General features: G+C 33.4%; 3 protein-coding genes across 9 annotated transcripts; all 3 read right to left on the reverse strand.

Moving 5' to 3' along the window:
- Window positions 1–302: 302 nt before the first annotated feature.
- Window positions 303–4475, reverse strand: LOC100788367 (probable receptor-like protein kinase At1g11050). 2 transcript variants are annotated; one of them, XM_006585158.4, is made up of 2 exons: window positions 1939–4475; window positions 303–751 (listed from the first exon to the last, which is right to left on the reverse strand). In XM_006585158.4, exon 1 carries the CDS (start codon window positions 4142–4144, stop codon window positions 2159–2161), a length of 1986 nt encoding a protein of 661 aa, XP_006585221.1. In that variant the 5' UTR covers window positions 4145–4475; the 3' UTR covers window positions 303–751; window positions 1939–2158. The 2 variants fall into 2 exon arrangements, with proteins under 2 accessions (XP_006585221.1, XP_040874073.1); XM_041018139.1 differs by having other exon boundaries at window positions 303–1590.
- A 1021-nt stretch (window positions 4476–5496) lies between these two features.
- LOC100788895 (putative transferase At1g60990, chloroplastic) lies at window positions 5497–9073 on the reverse strand. Of its 6 annotated transcripts, XR_005892551.1 has the most exons (5): window positions 7192–7446; window positions 6729–6894; window positions 6568–6625; window positions 6358–6483; window positions 5497–6239 (listed from the first exon to the last, which is right to left on the reverse strand). XR_005892551.1 is itself a non-coding variant. In XM_041018140.1 (4 exons), exons 2-4 carry the CDS (start codon window positions 7279–7281, stop codon window positions 6440–6442), a joined length of 300 nt encoding a protein of 99 aa, XP_040874074.1. In that variant the 5' UTR covers window positions 7282–7359; window positions 8410–9073; the 3' UTR covers window positions 5497–6439. The 6 variants fall into 6 exon arrangements, 3 of the variants coding, with proteins under 3 accessions (XP_040874074.1, XP_014634408.1, XP_003531301.1); XR_415470.3 differs by lacking the exon at window positions 6568–6625; XR_001389460.2 differs by having other exon boundaries at window positions 5497–6483.
- Window positions 9074–11327: 2254 nt separating this feature from the next.
- LOC100789420 (13S globulin seed storage protein 2) lies at window positions 11328–14008 on the reverse strand. Its single transcript, XM_003531254.4, has 4 exons — window positions 13879–14008; window positions 12937–13147; window positions 11835–12567; window positions 11328–11660 (listed from the first exon to the last, which is right to left on the reverse strand). Exons 2-4 carry the CDS (start codon window positions 13130–13132, stop codon window positions 11504–11506), a joined length of 1086 nt encoding a protein of 361 aa, XP_003531302.1. The 5' UTR covers window positions 13133–13147; window positions 13879–14008; the 3' UTR covers window positions 11328–11503.
- Window positions 14009–14880: the final 872 nt, after the last annotated feature.

Below are 14880 nucleotides of genomic sequence, written 5' to 3' on the forward strand. Positions count from 1 at the left end.
TAAGTTCATATATTTGAAGAAAAAAAATAGGAATTTGAGCTTATAAATAACTTTTAATTGGATTTTTTTTACTGGATTTGGTTAAGTACAAGAACTTGATCAAAATTTGAGTTTAATTTTGATACTACTTTTATCTTAAAGATTTCTATATCATCAACTAAATAAAAATTATACTATATGATTTTTATAATAATTATTACAAAAGTTAGCAATTTATATCTTGTAGCTTGAATGTTTATTCTCGATACTATTACATGCTCAACTTTTATATCAATTGTAAAGACAAGAAAAAGAAAAGAATATAAGAAAGAATTTAAATTATGCTTGATAGATGTTGAGGGGAAATTTAGTCTAAAGCACTTCAGAATGTTACTACAATAAATGATTCATCCATTGTGCTAGGATTGCAGACTGAAAAAGATGCTTTATAGTACATTTGTATGGCAAGAACACGTATTAAGCAGAACTTTCCATTCCTATGATTTACATTTCCAAAAGTCCAACTTGTCTCATCTTGTCTTTTAGTGTTAGGTGTCGAGCTCAAGACAATTTCTCTCTTTTAAGTCTTGATTTATGTGCCCTTTTGTCTCTATTTGGTATGACAATGACCCTGTCAATACTTGAATTCTTCAAGATGGTCTTAGACTCTTAGGACGATACTCTTATAAGAGAATGCTTGTGTATGGTCTTAAGCTGAAAAACTTGTAGGATGATATGAGAGCATTTAGTCAAATAATAGTCAATATGTATCCTGCACATTCAAAATAAAAATATCAGTATTTAAAATATATTTATTCATCCAATTGTGGTGCTTGTTAATTATTAAAGCCCTAGGGCATATTGGAAGTTCAAACTAACTGATTCCTCCAACAACCTTGAACTACATTTTATCCTTGATTACTAGTTCATTTACGAGAATACTAAAACGATAATACTAAAACCTCCTTCACTGAAATTCAGAGTTAAATCTACATATTTGGCATTACATAGATTGCATAGTGGAAGCCAGGAGTTAAATCTACATATTTGGCATTACATAGATTGCAGCTGGACATTTTCAAAAGTTTGTGGAATATCAAAATCCCGGCCAAGGTAATTTCATAACAGACTACCAACTAAGGTAAACCTTAATAGAAGAAATATTCAAGTGCAGGAAAATAACTTATATCATGCCCTTTCTGCCAAGGGTCAGAAGAAACTGCATCACATTTGTTTTTCTCATGTAAAGCATCTAAACTTATTTGGAAGAGATGGTATAATCTTTTTGGCCATAGCTCTGTTCTCCCACAATCTCAAAAGGAACACTTTTGTTCAAAATGCCTATGTGCTGCAGGACAACATCAAATTCTGGTGAAAGATCTGGCAGCAAAGAAAAGCTATGATTTTTTAGGATAAAATGTTTGATTTGGAGCTATTGTGGCAGCAGATGATGTTCTTCATTTGGTTGTGGTTAAAGGCGTATCAAAAGGACTTTGTGGTTTTGTTCCAGCAGTGGCATATGGATCCTGCTCTGGGTCTGTTACACGGATGATATTATCTGATGATCCTATCATGTAATTGCACGTGGCTGCTTTAGTAAGCATCGAGTGTCTGCATAAAAGTTTTGTATCTTCTCATATGCATTTAACGAGTGTACATAAGCACCATAAGATCTTAAGATCTAATGTAACCTGGTAGTGAAAAACACGAGTAGGCATACAACACACTCATAAGACTTGGAATCCTATCCTTAACATTTATTACAAGGTTGATCCTAGAACTTCTACTCTTATACATGAATCAAATTGTTTTTTTAACTATTCTTGAACTGTATATATTTTGGAAGGGAGGAAAGATCATTTTTATTTGAATTTTACAATTTTTAATAGATACAATCAGTTTAGTAGCTCTACTAACTTACAAATAAAAAATTATAACTGCATATCCATAGAGCTGTACCTTGGTCTAACTCTTTTCTTTAATCCCCTTAATCTCCTCCAGGCAAATATCTGTCGTACATATCCCACAAGCAAGACCTTCCAACAAGAGGTGCACTCTTGTCCCAAAGGGCATGGCTCTTGGTATCTTGCACTTCACATCCTCCAGCTTCTCCCTCATGAATGATCCGCATTTTCTTGTCCAACTCATCAAGGATGGATTTTATGAATCATTCAACTTTTCATGAGCTCACAAATCCACATCCTGAGCTCATCCCAGAGCAATCACCACTGTACAACACATAGTTCCCATGACTCAGTGGCCTATCTGGAATTGGTGGGACCTCAATATCCCCTTCTAACATCTTCAAAGCATTCAAAATTGTTGGCCTTGAAGCAACCGTTACATGAGAACAAAGAATTCCAACCAGCAAAAACCTCTCCATTATGTTTCTAGCACAATTTTCATCTCCTAACATAGAAGCATCCAAAGCCTCTCCTATGTTTCCAGATTTCATCAATGACCAAACACAATCTGTGATCAAGAAAATTGGTGTTCCTGATGGAGACAATTCAAGGGCTTTTCTTCCACACATTATCTCAAGAATAACCACACCAAAGCTATAGACATCACTCTTCTCAGTTAGCTGACCATAAAGTGCATATTCAGGTGCCACGTATCCGCGAGTTCCTGCTACTCTAGTATTTAGCTGTGACCTACTTTCACTGCTCTGTCTGGCTAGCCCAAAATCTCCAACCCTTGCTCTCATATCTGCATCAAGTAGTATATTGGTGGCTTTGATATCTCTGTGAAAAACTGCAGGTTGAACTCCAAAGTGCAAATAAACCAAAGCATTTGCCACATCCAAGATTATGCTTTTCCTTTGAGACCAAGTAAGGGACTTTTTTGTATTTTGATTGTCTAGTTTGGTTGGAAAGAGATGGTCTTCAAGGCTACCATTTGGCATATATTCATGAACTAGATACCTTCTTCTGTACTCAAAATTGTGATTCTCATTCCCCTCATCAACCACACAACACCCTTTTAGCGGTACCAGATTTCGGTGCTTCAAGTTGCTAACAATCTCCACCTCACTGCAGAACAAAGCATCACCTTGAGAATCTGATTCTTCAAGCCTTTTCACAGCAACCATTGAGCCATCAGGTAGAATGCCCTTGTAAACCAACCCAAACCCACCTCTTCCAATGAAGTTCTGAGGTGAAAAATTGTCGGTGGCCCTCATAAGGTCCTCAAATTCAAACCAAGTTAACACTGCATTTGGCCTCAGCCTTAGGCTGAAGCTTTGTTCCTGTAGATCAGCATAGGCTAGCAAATTTTCCACTTTTCTTTTCTTTGTGTACCAACAATAAAATCCTAATCCTAATATGATTACCAGGAATGCAAGTGAAGCTAAAATTAACCCCAACACAAGAGCATAATGGCCATCCCTTGAATCAACTTGTGAATTAAGCAACAGAATCAAAATGCAAGACATAACACCTTTGCTTTCAGGGCCAAGCTCATTGACAACTCCAGCCAGGTAAAGTGTTGCGAAGTAAAAGCAATCTAGGGAATGTGAATCATTACCATCAATAGAAAGAAGCCTCTGCTGAACCTTGTCCCCCTCAGCCACACACGTTCTGCATTGGTTAGGGTCAGTGAGGTCTGGTCCACAGGCAGTGTTGAGCTCTGGTGTAGGACCAAGCCTAGTGTGCCAATCTTCAATATTTTGAATACCAGCACAGATGTTTGGAGAGATGACAAATTGAGATGGATCAAAGCAGGAGGAGACAAGGTTGTTGGGAAGTGAGAGAGATGTGAGGTTGGATTGGAAGTGTTGAAGACAAGAGCTGGAGGTAGGGAGGTTAGGGAGTTGGAAAAGAGAGCTTTTTTTGAGGTTTTGTGAAAGTGCTATTCCAAAGAGGGATAGCAGAGTTTGGCAACAAGGACTTGTTTTTGTTTGGTATTGTGATGCCAAGGGTTGGAAGTTTTGGCAGGAAGAGCTGTTCCAAGGGACTGTTTGCACATAATTCATGGACACTGGGCATGTGGAACTGTTGGTAGTGGAAATGGTGGGAGAGGCAGAGGGAGAAGGAGAAGGCGCCGCAGAGCATGGATTTGATGCCACCATAAAGATCAGAAGAATCACAAAAATGGACTCCATAATATTTATTAGTTTGGTAAAGTTGGAAACTTTGTTTTTTATTAAACCAACATTTTGTGGCATAACTCACTTATTTGTTGATGCTAAGAACAATATGACAAAAACAAAGACCATATTGGTGCCTAAAACCAAAGGAAGTTATGACAAATTCTGAGGCACAAAAAGAAGAGAGAAATGCAAGAAGTAGTTTGAGATCACCAAACCAAACGATAAGATATGAGAAGTCTTTATTATGGCTTGCTTTGGGTGGAGAAGAAGCCAAGAGGGGCATGGTTTTACTGTTCAAAAGAAAAAGTGTCAAGAAAATTCTAATAACGTTAGGTGTGATGTATTTATTAATCCATATCACAGGTTTTTAATGGGACCGTGAGTCAAACACAAAACGTCAGGCTGGTGACCCCAATTCTAAGAGTCAAGTCTTCTTTTGATTCGAATAAAGAAACTATATAAAAAAATTACAACTCAATAGTATAATAAGCACTCGAATTACATTTATTCTTGTGTGTATATAATAAAAGTAAATCATTAAAAAATTCTTATAAACTTTATATAATAAGCACTAAAATTACATTATTTCTTTTACCATGTTCTATTTGTCCGCATACAGTTTTCAACCAAGACGCAGCACGTGAAAGATTCTTTAGATTTGTCAAACATGGCATGAAGAATAACCCATGGATTTTTTATATACAACAACCCCCTTCGTTCTTTACTTTTCTTTTGTATTTTTTAGGGGAAAAGTCAGCATTTCACTGCTGTCGTGCTTAATATATACATTTACTAATTTATTAACAATATAAAAGGTTGTTCACTTGTTCATATGTATCTAAATTAAAAAAGGTTCCATAAAAAGAGAAAAGAAAAAGAAAAAAGGTTGTTCATAAATTAACAAGTCGCATTTCACTGCTAATGTGCTTGATATATCTTTGAATGAAATTGAAGTTCATCAAACCGAGTAGTTGAAAAGTTAAACATCCTTTTTCAACGTATAAAGCTTAAGAATCAAGTTTTTTTAATGTCTCTTTCGGCGTCTTTTCAATTAAATTCTAACAGCTCGTTAAGAAATTTAAAAATAAAGTACCTTCACTGATATAAATTTGTCATAAAGAAATATTTTGACAGACATGAAATTAATTTCATTCTATAAAACCAGTGTCTTGATAACAAAGTTAATTTTGTTAACAAATATTTGGTTATCGGTCGTTTATAACAAATGACTTAGGTCCACATGTGACTTCTAAGATTGGTATTCAGGCAAGCAAGCCTCTGGTCATCCCAAGACTAATCGTAATATTTTGAATTAATTGGAGGTTTGTTTCAAAGCTCTACTATGAATAACGTAGCAAAATTTTGTATTCTAATTCAACAAGATAACATTCCAATTTCTAGAGAATGAAGAGATAAGGATCAAATTGTGCGTCAAATGGCTGCTGCAGTAGTCTTAATTGGTCAAATTGAGAAAATTAGCCAGATTGGCGAAAGGAAACACCGTTGGTTTAGAAGACATGGTCACAAATTGGGAAAGTTATAGAGACTCCTATATTGAATGGACTAAGGCTGCTTCATTCTAATTCTTTTGGTAGGACTGTAGAAAGGTCATTCGAGAGTACCTTGGAACAAGATGCAACCTCCAAGAAGAAAGGAAGAACAGAAAAAAGATGTAATCTCATCCAAGATTGATGCTATTGACCACATGCTATTCACCGCAAACATGATCAAGATAACAAGCACCTTCACTAACAGTTTAACTAATTTACTAGTTATTATGCATGTGCTTTTTCAACAACACCAATAAGTGCTACCACACAGGAAGCTCAACTAGCAGATGGTGGGCGCAGCTGCGAAAGAAAAGGTGCTTCCACCACTGTTCCCTTGATGTTGTCACGGACAATTACAGTGTCTCCTTCCGAAGCAGCTCGCCTCTTGATGTAACCTAATCCAAAGTGTTCAGATTGCTTCCTTCCAGATGTGTAGCTGGTTAACTTTCCAACCATCAACTTTCTTCCAACTCATTCAAGGAGAATATTAGGATTACAGAACGCAACCCAACATCACAAGCACTAGGCTACTGACTCAGGGAACCACTATTAGTTATCCATTATTTTGACAAGATGGGTTTCTCCAGACAAACATTGTAACTGGAGTTTTCACCATGTTCCTGTCATCGTTAGTTTCAACTGGGTATTACACTGCAAATTTCCATCTTTCTCTTTAACAAATACATAAGGATCGAAGAAAAAAGTAGTGAATATTTTTCAAAAGAAATTGTATAGCACCTTTTTCTCATCAACTGTAATAATGCTGCCAGGTTCTGCAGCAGCAGAAAGATGAGATCCCCATAACCTCTGCTTGATTCCATCATGTTATGAGCCTAGATATAGTCTCCTGTCCTTTGTAACAACCTGAAAAACTCATAATCAGATTGATTATTCAGCAAGTTTCAACATTTTATGCAGATGGGTAGTGGCAAAAGACTAATTACACACCCTTATTTAGAGAAACCGAGTTCCATAGACAGGTTAGTATGCTATAGTAGACTAACTCCTAAATTACGACAGAAACAATAAGTTAGTAAGCTATAGTATTCAACTGTAAAAACCAATGACAGAGACATAGAAATATGCACATAATCTAAACAATTCAGTACCTCGAATAAACCGTAGTTTATTCCATGCATTAGAACCCATTGGGATTGCTCCTTGAGAAAGAATAGCTTTCCAAATGGATGGAGCAGCTCCTGGAGACATCAGTAATGAAAAACCATCTTCAGAAATGATGTTTCCAACCCCTAAAGTTACAGGCTGCTTATCAACCTACAGATTACAAATATATTTGAGAGAATTTGTTCACGATTATAATAAAAGACTATGCAGGTCTTTAAGCTTTCAGCAAAAGAGGAAAACAATTAGGAAAAAAAGAATTACTATGTTTTGGTATTGCAGTTGAAAGTCTACTACTTTGGAAGTAACATACATATACACGTGAGAAATGCTGACAATACATTCTCTAGCGCACTCTTTTTAATACACTCTCTAATCTTGGCTAAAATTTAATGAAAATCACAAAAATTGAGTAGGTCCACTCCTTATTTAGAAGTGTTGGAAAGTTACCAGGAAATCATGGTCGATGGGAGGAGGAGAGAGGTCGAAAGGTGAGGACTGAGCGCGAATTGATTTGGATATTAGCTTCTTCTCCTTCATGAGATGATGGTGGGACCAAAACGCACCGTTTCCGGTCAATAGAGAGAGGCGCCATCATAGCTGAAGCTGCTGCTGCCACTGGCACCACCGTTGTTGTCGTTTTGGATTAGATAATGAACAACATAACAGAATCTCTTCAGGATTTGAGTTTATTTTTCTTATAAGGTGTCGGGAATGCGGTAACACATTTTATAATATAATAACCTTTTTCTACTGCATTTTTTTATTATAAGAAAATACATCCAATTACAAACTAAGTTGATTGGCTTTTTAATAATTATTTAAAGAATCATACTAATAATAATTTTTTTATTAGTTGATACTTGATCTTATAACTTTTTTCATGTAATAATTAAACTCATTTATTATTAATAAATTGGCTAAAAAGAAAGAGATTCTTGATTTTGAGGAGAGTTCAAAGTTGTGAGTGTCACCAACTCCTTTACAGGGTGTTTTGTTGCATAAGGATTGTAACATGCAATTATCTGAATGGTGTGACTCTAATTGGGTTGTATATCCTTTAATTCGTAGGTCCTTTATTGGATGGTTTATTCTACTTGGATCTTCTTCAATTTCATGAAAAATTAAGAAACGACAAACCGTATCTCGCTGTGATAGGAAAATTGAAATGGTTAAAAGTCTTCTCCATAGTCTTGGTATCTTTCATTCTCAGCCCATGCGATCTCATTGTGACAGTCAAGCAACTCTTCATATTATCAAGAACCCGATTTTTCATGAGCGCACCAAACACATCGAAGTGGATTGACATTTCATTCCCGACGAGTATCTCACTGACAATATTGCAGCAATTGTGCAAATTGGGGATATATAATTTCCATGCTCCAACTTAAGGGGGGTAACGATATCATGATGACATAACAGAGATAACATCATCTGTGTGGAATTATATGCAATTATTATATTATCCCCTATTATTAGCCTGTAATAATGTAAATCAATTTATTTTTAGTTTAGACGTAATTTTAAGAGTTTTATTTGAAGAATCAATAATTCAATCTTAAGAGATTTTGTTGTAACTCTATATATGTCCTAGCAAAGCATGAAATACAGAACATAATTATTCTATCATATAATCCTTTAAATTGACATTGAGATTCCAATACAAACCTGCAATATTATATTCTCCTCCAACTCCATCCGTTGCACCTCCAGAGCGTTCACTTCCTCCATAATTTCTGAGACAGAGTTCATTCTCGTCCTTGAAATCGAAAAAATTGATAATTACTAAGTTTTCTCTTTAGCGAGGCAATTAATCGAATAGGTTAAGAGAGTGACCTATCGAGATAGAAATTGAGAAGAGAGTTGAGGAAAAGGTCAATTCGGTGAGGATCCGGCATGAGAAGATCCGGGAGTGTGAATTTGCACGGACACTCAAGCGTTGTGAGAACCTCGTTGATCTGGTTGTAGAGTTTAAAGGCGCAAACAGACTCCATGTGAAAATCTTAAAAATTATTTGAGATATGTTATTACATTTATTCACAAAACTAAGACTATTTGTAAATAAAGAGTCATTGAACAAAGCTTAAAAATGATCTTTTCAACATTATCTTCTATACATGTACATATGGTTTTCAACTAATCGAATATGGTAATCACATTCGATTTTGTCCAAGCCACAACTCCAGCTCCAATTCGATATGTCATGTCCATATTCGATTATGCCATGCTGCACAGTTGAATATCAGAGTTGGTATGTATGTATATAAACAAAAATTAGGTAATATAATAAAATGTATTAACAAAAAAAATGAAGTATTAACAAAGAAATGAATGCAAATACGTAAGAAATATAATGGAAAACTATTGGCGGAATCCACTCATTTTTTAATTATCTCCTTTCTATTTCTATTGTACCAAATAAATCCAATTTTATCCATTACTTCTATTTCCACTCCCTCCCCTCGAGTCACACATGCAGACCCTTAAGGTGTCTACATTAGAAAGAGTATTAGGCCCATACTCAACTCAATCCAGGACCAAATCCAAAACAGGTTAGCTTGTCAATTTTATAATAAGATCAATTTGCTTATATTTAATTTTTAGTTGTGAATAATTGTTGATTGTTCTGATTTCTGAATATGACATTATTTATAATGTATCAAATCTCTTAAAAAAAACCCATCAAAACAAAGAGTGAAAAATTTGTCAGCTACTGAAGATTTAATAATAGAAAAAATCTGATATGTTGATGATTTTACTGGTGAAATATTTTATGTCTCTATTTTAATCATGTTTATATTTAATTTTTCAAATATTTTATGTCTCTATTTTAATCATGTTTGTAGGAGGAAATATTTTATTCATTTAGGTAAGTTTCATAAAAATAATGTTTGTTGTACACTTATGCTCATCAAATACTAAGAAATTAAGAAATAAAAAAAGGGTCATAGTAAATGAAATGTAATTTTTTTCTCTCTCGTGTATAATGGTAGCCTCGAGATTAAAATCTAATATCTAATACATACTATCCAAACTTCTTTACTAAACCAATTTTAGTGGATTAAATATAATATAATATATCCATAAGTTATTGGTCTAGTGATATTAGATTTAATCTTTAGTAAAAAAATTTAATAGAGATTAATTACTAAATAAATCAATAGATATTTCATATTAATAATATGATTTTAAAAATATAATATGATATATAATGTATAATGTAACAACGAAAAATAAATCAATATCAAATTATTGTTTATAGAAAAAAGATATGCATGCATCATTTCCTATTTTATAATAATTTCTCGAGCATGAGTGCAATAATGAATTCTCTACCTGAGAAAGAGTCAAAGATATACCAATACGTTATCGAGAATGATACGTGATCGAATATTACAATGAAGAACACTATTTTAACATTGGGAGAATCAAAGACTTTTTCCTTTTAGCTTAGCCATATAAGACTTAAGAGATATCTTACATATATATGGAGTTGTTTAGCTCGAATGCATACAAAACTCGAACTGAAGACCACTGTTTGAAGTTAAAATAATCAGTGGTAGTTGATCTACATGTTTCGTACGTAGTTCCATATATATTTTGTTTAATTGGTGTTTGTTTCGTTGGTATTTATATAACAAGAAAAAGTGATATCTCGGCCAGGTCGTTGATGCATCTAATTAAATCCCCCTTATCGCTGAGTTTGCTGATTTTTCTTAGTTTCTTTCTTGGATTACTTATCTTCAAATAGAAAGACGGGTTGAGGAAAGTCTTCTTCGTTATATTTTTTCTCCTCCACATCACAGGTATATACATAAATGGATTATACACGAAAATTGTAAATTTATCTTTCTGCATGAAGAATTCTTAACTCGATGTTGATTTATTGGAAAAAACTCATCTCACACACATTGGCTAAAGAAAGATAAAAATAAAAGTTAGAATATACAAATGAGGAATAATTAGTTTTGGAATTGAGTTAAGTTTAAACTTAAATTCTAAAAATTTTAAGAATTCCACACTCGAGGGATGGAATTTATGTCTCCTTGTATTATTTTTGTATTTATATAAAGGAAATACTTTGGCGACAATTGTTTAATTAAGTTCATGGAAAATATTCATATATGTCTTGAGTGGCCCATTAAATATTTTCAATCACAATTGTTCCTTTGATTGAGACATTAGCTATTTATCATGTTGAATGATTGATGTTTTTGGACCCCGCGTGATCTAATTATCGATCAGATAGTAATTAAATTAATGTTCGAAACACTGAGTAGCCTCAAAACGATTAAAATGTTTCTAGACTAGAAGAAATGTTTTTGACAACGATGCAATGATGTTGGATAAAAATAAAAATCAAAACACTTATATTATAATATTCGTGAACAGGACGAAATAATTTTGGAAGTTGAACACGTGTCGAATTTAGAGAATAAAACCTATTTATTTTGCTAGTTTAAGACTTACCATAAAAATCTAAACATTAAAAGTATAAGAATTAAAAGTTAAACTTTAAAAATATAGATATCAAATGGAGATAAATTATTTGGGCCAAAAGTATATCCAATCCATATACAACTTTATTAGCACATAAAACTCATATTTTATGAAATTATTGGAAATAGGTTGTCACACTTGGTTTATTTTAACATTTCTGGTTGATCGCAACACAGACTTTTTCTCCAAAAGCAACTCAAGGGTAAGTAAACACTCAACATCATACATTGAAAATACATAAATATATGCATAAACAAAGTGACTAATTAGTAGTGGGAGGAATGAGATTTGTGGTTTCCTTGATCTTGGATATGAAGAGGCTTTGAAATTCTGAATCCACGTGAAGAGATGCTTGTTGCACAGATGGTGACAAGGCGCTCCAAATTGATGCCCTTCCACCCAACTCTTCAAATAAAGGCCTGCAAAGCAAATAATGCAATTAATTATTTTTCTATGCACGCATACTGTCTCATACTTTTAAAAACATTATCAACTATTTTTCATGTTATTAAATGTCACGTACGTGTTACTTCTTGGTTCCTTGCATGGATTTAATTAACATTAGACTAGGATTTAAAATCCCAACAACTTACTTTGTAGTTGTCACGATAGAGTAACTCTCAATTCCTTCTTCCCCAGCAATTTGTGCAACCACAAAGAATTGTGGCACAACAAGCAAATGACCAGCCTCAACTTGAGTCTCTAATGCACACTTCCCACTAAAGTCCACAATTTCAATCTTGCCACTTCCTCTAGCAATGTAAATCAACTGAACCGTAGGGTTGATTGGGTATGATGGTGCCTTAATAGCACCCGGTTCAAGTTTCACTCTAATCACACTTAACCCAACATCCCCAATAAAAGGAAAATCTTGCTCCGTTAAGGTTTTGACTATTCCAGCATTTTCCACAACATTTTCGGGGTGTGCAACATCTATATTATAGACTAGCTTTTTGGTTATTTCCATTTGGGGCTTAGGCAAAGATTGGCTTTTGTCTAATTTGATGATCACAACCCCACTTTGGCTTTTTGTGAGCTTTTCCACCCCATCTTTGTCCAAACCATATATTTTGCTTGTGAGCTCATTAGAGAAGCCTCCTATAACTCCTTGAAGCCCGGTTAGAAAGAAATAACTAATTTCGCCAGGAATAAGAGCCTTTGAAGTTTCTCCAAGAAAAACAATGACAAGATCTGAGTCCCCATCGTTGAACCACCACGAGACACTTCCAATAGGTACTGGTATAACATCTCCCTTCTTAAGCTTCACAACCACCTCTTCTCTAGTAGTACTGTTGCGGAGGGCCATCCCAGCTACGCCATCGTTCCCTGTGTTTAAACATAAATTGTTATATAAGGTCAGATTTTTTATTCTTATGATAATTACTTTATAAGAAGACGAGTCACAGTAAAATTATACCTTAGTAATTGACTGATCATCATGTGAGATCAAATATAAAAATAATTTCTTTACACACAATGATGTTCTTCCATACTTTCGCATATGGTGGTTAATTTAAAAATTATGTTTTTTTATTATTAATTTACCCTTTATATTGGTAGTATTAGTACATGAAAATTAAATAAAAAAAATGAAAAAATTGATTTTATAGTAGCATGATATATATAGGGAGACTAAGAAGTCTAGTTATAGAAAGGGAAAAAAAAAATAGTACTACTATAAGATTAGGCTCTGACCTTGAAGCACATAACCTACTTTGGATATATCTGAATAATGAGGAATAGCAAAGCCCTGAGGCTGAAGCACTAACCGACCAGCACCAACATTGGTCTTGGCCAGCAGTGGCACTTTAGAACTCCACCAAGTGTAGTAACCTCCACCATCTCCCTCAAACAACACTTCTGCTGTCTTTGGTGTCAAGTCCAACTCCATTGTTTTTTATTTTCCCTTTGCTCGTGAAAAGCATTTCAAATAAAATATGTGCCTTAGTCAACAAATTAATTATAAAAGGATAGAGTAAAAGTGTATCTATAGCTTTAATTTGTTTTGATAAGTTTTCTCAAATAACTCATTCAATACTAAGAATGCATATTTTAAATTTTCACTTTGCGTTTCTTCTTATTTAATCATCTTAGTACTAAATATAAACCAATTCAACACACCATATATGCTTCGTTGGTTCGATTGAAACATTTTTTTAATGAAAAATCTCAAATTGGAGTACTGTGTGAATGAAAATAAATAAATAATTGAGAATAAATATTATATTAAAAATGATCAACTGGATTTGACAAATATTAATCATTGTGAATATATATATAATCCGCAGTGATCCAAAAACCACTTCAACACACCACAAACAATTTCAAAACACTTGATATTTTTAAGTTACACATGCAAGTCATTAAGGTAAGAATATCCTTGACTAGCTATCAGGACATTCATTCTTTTTCGGTATTGATCTCGTGATCGATCGAGCTAGTTTGTTTGCATTTCCATGTATCAAATTAATTAGGAATTTCATATATATCTAGCTAGTTCATCCTACTATCAGAAAAGCTGCAGCGTGTAATGTAAGTGATAGAGTAGTGTGTAGAAATATTTCGTACGTGATCTTGTGAAGAAAGAAAGAAAAACGGAAGATTCGAGGAGACGTACGTAGAAATTAAAATACATACCTGTGATCCGGAAGAAAGGAATGGAAGGAACTGGAAACTGATATGCGTCAAAAGACAGAAAATGAGGGCTATTTATAGAGTTTAGAATGATGGTGGCACGGTGATGGTCTTATTTTCTTATTTGGTATCCTTATACTTTTACTCTATATTCATTTTCTGTTGTGAAATAATAGTATTTTTTTCTTTATAAATTATATTTTTAATCTCTTATCAACTCGTCTCAGGTTATTTGCTGACCTAATTAAAGAAGCAATTTTATAAAAAATAAAATTATATATGATTTTCTTATCAAATTCTTCAATGATGCAATAAATTACAAAACTGTTAACTTATTATATCATCCATTAATATTATTACTACAAATATATGAAAAAATGCTATTTTTTTAAGAATTAAAAGTGAAATTTATAAGAATTTTAAAGATAAAAGATATAATTAATTCTTATAAAAATAATAAATGAGGGAACGTGGAACATGCCTTAAAAAACTAGGCCATAATTGTGTTTTTAATTATTTTTTTAGATAACATTTTTTTATTATTATTCAAGACCAAAAGCCATATATATTACAAGCCATAATTGTTTAGTATTACTCCGACAGACTTTCAGAGCACAAGTATTTTGAGACAGGGATAGTAAGAAATGACAACAATTATTGGAACTTACAATCTGGATCTATCCAAAGTGCTCCGTCCGTGACTTCCTATAATAGGTTTTCTAATCTTTTTAACATTTACTTTTAATTAAATGTTTGAGATATAACCTAATTCGGTAAATTTTATGGATAAAGGTGCATCAACACGTCATCTAATTTGTTTGGTATGAGAAGAAAAAAATATAAAAACAAAAAATGTAAAATAATTGTTTGTGACAAATAAATATCCATATATCATAACCCAGTTTTTCAGTTTTTATTTCGTTATCTTGTAAAAAAAAAGTTTTTATTTCATTGTTGTAATTAAAGTTAGGAGTAAATAACTACTGATAACGAGTCATGATCTAA

This window comes from Glycine max, chromosome 8 (genome assembly GCF_000004515.6).
Source record: "Glycine max cultivar Williams 82 chromosome 8, Glycine_max_v4.0, whole genome shotgun sequence".
NCBI classification, from domain to species: Eukaryota; Viridiplantae; Streptophyta; class Magnoliopsida; order Fabales; family Fabaceae; genus Glycine; species Glycine max.